This window comes from Dioscorea cayenensis, chromosome 5, assembly GCF_009730915.1.
Source record: "Dioscorea cayenensis subsp. rotundata cultivar TDr96_F1 chromosome 5, TDr96_F1_v2_PseudoChromosome.rev07_lg8_w22 25.fasta, whole genome shotgun sequence".
Lineage (NCBI taxonomy): Eukaryota > Viridiplantae > Streptophyta > Magnoliopsida > Dioscoreales > Dioscoreaceae > Dioscorea > Dioscorea cayenensis.
This window is the reverse complement of record NC_052475.1, coordinates 27081561-27084964: the sequence shown is the minus strand read 5'-3', so window position 1 is coordinate 27084964 and position 3404 is coordinate 27081561. Positions and strand designations below refer to the sequence as shown.

General features: G+C 33.1%; 1 protein-coding gene across 1 annotated transcript; it reads left to right on the top strand.

Moving 5' to 3' along the window:
• Positions 1-790: 790 nt before the first annotated feature.
• LOC120260196 (WAT1-related protein At1g25270-like) lies at positions 791-3057 on the top strand. Its single transcript, XM_039267636.1, has 7 exons — positions 791-1005; positions 1441-1503; positions 1784-1908; positions 2043-2275; positions 2377-2535; positions 2643-2794; positions 2889-3057. Exons 1-7 carry the CDS (start codon positions 806-808, stop codon positions 3055-3057), a joined length of 1101 nt encoding a protein of 366 aa, XP_039123570.1. The 5' UTR covers positions 791-805.
• The last annotated feature ends 347 nt before the right edge of the window (positions 3058-3404 follow it).

Genomic DNA, 3404 nt, shown 5'->3' with positions numbered 1-3404 from the left:
AACATGTTTAGATTTTGTACTTTGGGAGTTTCTAACATCATATATTTTATTATAGGGGTGAGATTATTTTTTCCTTGCTGCGTATAAATTTTTTTTTTGATAATTTTTTTATGATAAGTCAATTTTTATAAATAATTACTACAACTTAAAATATAAATGTAAAAAAAAAGTAAATATATACTTGTGTCAAGCATGAAATATTTAAATTATGTATATAAAAACATTTTACATATTTTTTTCAATTATTCTAAGATTTTTTAAATTTACCAATGATATATATAAAAAGGCTATAATAATTTTATTAAGTCCTTTTTTTCTCACTGGTTCTCCATGCTGTTTGCTGTTCTAGCCCAATAGCAGCCAACGAAACACAACATCTCATCTCATACTGACACGTGTACAAAGAGCCGCCCAACACGCCACACAGGCACAGCCACGAGTGACTTTGTTCTGGCCGCGATTGTTCCACTAACCAAACTCCGACCCTTTATTTATTTATTAATTTATTTTTTTAAATAAAATATAAATTTTATAATCAAACTAATTAACATCCTGACAAATTCACAAACCACAAGCTTTGCATGAGATTTAAAGAGTTTCTTACTACTCTTCATCTTTCCAGAAACAAACAGTACTACCTTTATCTCCCTCTCCTTATAAAAAGCAGTACTCCAATCAGAACCATATTACCTTCTGTGGTTCTTGTTTCATCTCTCTCTCTCTCTCTCTCTCTCTCTCGTGTGTGTGTGTGTGTGTGTGTGTCTGTGTGATTCAATTCTTGTGTTGAAGAGTAATCAAGTGAAGAATGGGAGAGTTTGATCTTCATGAAGAGTTGGTGAAGATGAAGCCAGCTCTGTGCATGGCTTGTGTGCAAGTTGTGTTTGCAGGGATTAACATCTTGTACAAGCTTGCTGTCAATGATGGCATGGACATGAGGATCATGATAACTTATAGATACATCTTCGCCACTGCCTTCTTATCTCCTCTTGCCTACTTCATTGAGAGGTTTGCATTCTTTTAACTAGCTTTTTCATGTGTTTCATTCATTTTGTTTCTTGTTCTTTTATATATATATATATATATATCTTGATTTAATTTTTGGTTTTTTTCCTTTTTATACATTCTTGTTTCTTTTGATTAAATGGAGTGAATAAGTAAGTGATGCATTTGAGACATAAATGTGTCGCTTTAATGCAATGCCGTCATTTAAAGATGGTCATCGATCAGTGTTCATATTCAATGCACAAAGACCGAAATATTAAATTAGTTAAGGAGCTATATATATTTCAATTCTAAATTAATTAGAAAAACTTTTTTTGGGGGTAAAAATAAAAGAAGAAGATTGGACTTATTTATAGTTTTTAATTTATTGTTTTGAAATAGGAGAGCCTGTTTTATTTATACTCCTAACTAATTATAATTTTTTTAATGCTATTGCAGAAAGAAAAGGCCTGGAATGACATGGATGACCTTGCTTTACTCCCTTCTCAGTGGGTTCTTTGGGTAAGCTACAATATATATATATATATATATGTATATCTAACTTCACAAGATTCCCATGAAATATTCTCAAAGTTTCAACATCCATCCAACCAGTTTATTTTAAGTTATCCAAATTAATACAGCAGTATCACGAGCATGGACCATTTTTTATCCTTAGTTTCAAGTATCACAGTCCTTCACCTTCATAAACTTTTATGGTTGGAAACTGCAAATATATATCTAGCTATATACACTTTGCAAGTTATCGAAAGAGATAATTTTTGTGGATGCTATTGTTCAGGGGTGCATTGGCTCAGAACTTGTACATAGCGAGCATTAAACTTACTTCAGCAACCTTTGCCTCAGCAATGACTAATCTCATCCCTGCAATGACATTCATATTAGCAATCATTTTCAGGTATAGAAATCACACAACATTCCTTGCAAATAAAGACTTAATATATATATATATATATGTATATCTGTGTGTGTGTGTGTGAATGATCTCAATTCATGCATTTACTTCATTGTAATAGATTGGAGAGTTTGCACCTCAAAACCATGTCAGGGACAAGCAAAGGTATTGGGAACATTGATAGGGATAGGAGGTGCTATGCTTCTGACCTTCTATAAAGGAGTGAAGATAAATATTTGGCCCAAAAGCTTCAACATCATGAAAGCTCATCAAGGAAAAAGCCATGCAATCCCTCATCAAGACCAAGATAATTTAGTCAAAGGCTTAATGCTGGCTTTTGCCAGTTGTATTTCTTATTCCATTTGGTTGATAATTCAGGTGATTATCCTAACGTGCTCATGCATGCATGCATGCATGGTGTCTCTAATTAGTCTTATGAACTGACACAGTGAGTGTGTGTGTGTGTGTTTGGCAATCAGGCCAAGGCTACCAAACTGTTTCCCTGTCAGTACTCTCTCACTGCTCTCATGTGTTTAATGGCTGCCGTGCAATCTGCTTGCTTTGCCCTTGCTATGGATCCTGCATGGGTGCAATGGAGAATGGAGTTCAACGTCCGACTTCTTACTGTTGTCTATTCGGTATCTATATATATATATATATACATATTTATATCAAAGAATACAGAATATGAAGTAGATTAACCTTTGTTCATATGTATATTATACAATCTCTTGTTTTATGGTAGGGAATACTTGCATCTGGATTGAGTGTCACAGTAATGGCATGGTGCATAAGAAAGAAGGGGCCTTTATATACCTCTGTTTTCAATCCACTCATGCTTGTCATTGTGGCTCTACTAGGTTCACTACTTCTTGATGAAAAACTTCACCTTGGAAGGTAATATTAATTATTGTTCTTTTTTATATATAACCTTGTTGTACTTTTTATTGTGATTGTCCAAACAAGTGTCTAATTTCATGCATTTGTTCAGTGTGCTTGGAGCTGTGTTGATTGTGCTTGGGCTATACATTGTGTTATGGGGGAAGGGAAGAGAGGCAGCTAAAATCACAGAGGCCTCTTCAACTGATCATGATTCTATACATGTTATAGTGCATGAGTGTAAAACAGCACAAGAAAGTTCTTTTAGGAGAATTTCATGAAGTGGAGGTTGCTAGATAACCTTTGCAAGCTTCACTTCTGTTGTGTTTTGAGTTAGAAAACTCTTTAATATTTCATTGCTGTGTAATGTTACTTCTATTAACACCATGCTTGGATTGGAACAAAGAGTATTTTCCCGAATTACACCTTGGAAATTTATATTTAATAAGTAATTTAAAAATTAGTAATCAAATTTTAATCTAAAATATTGAAATTTTATTTATATTAATTAAATCAACACAGATTTGTTAACGTTTGTTTTTTTTTTAAATTCTATTGACCCCTAGCTTTTGTCCTCAAACAATCATTCTCTAACAAAATTTGGGCAAAATATAAATTCAATTTGATC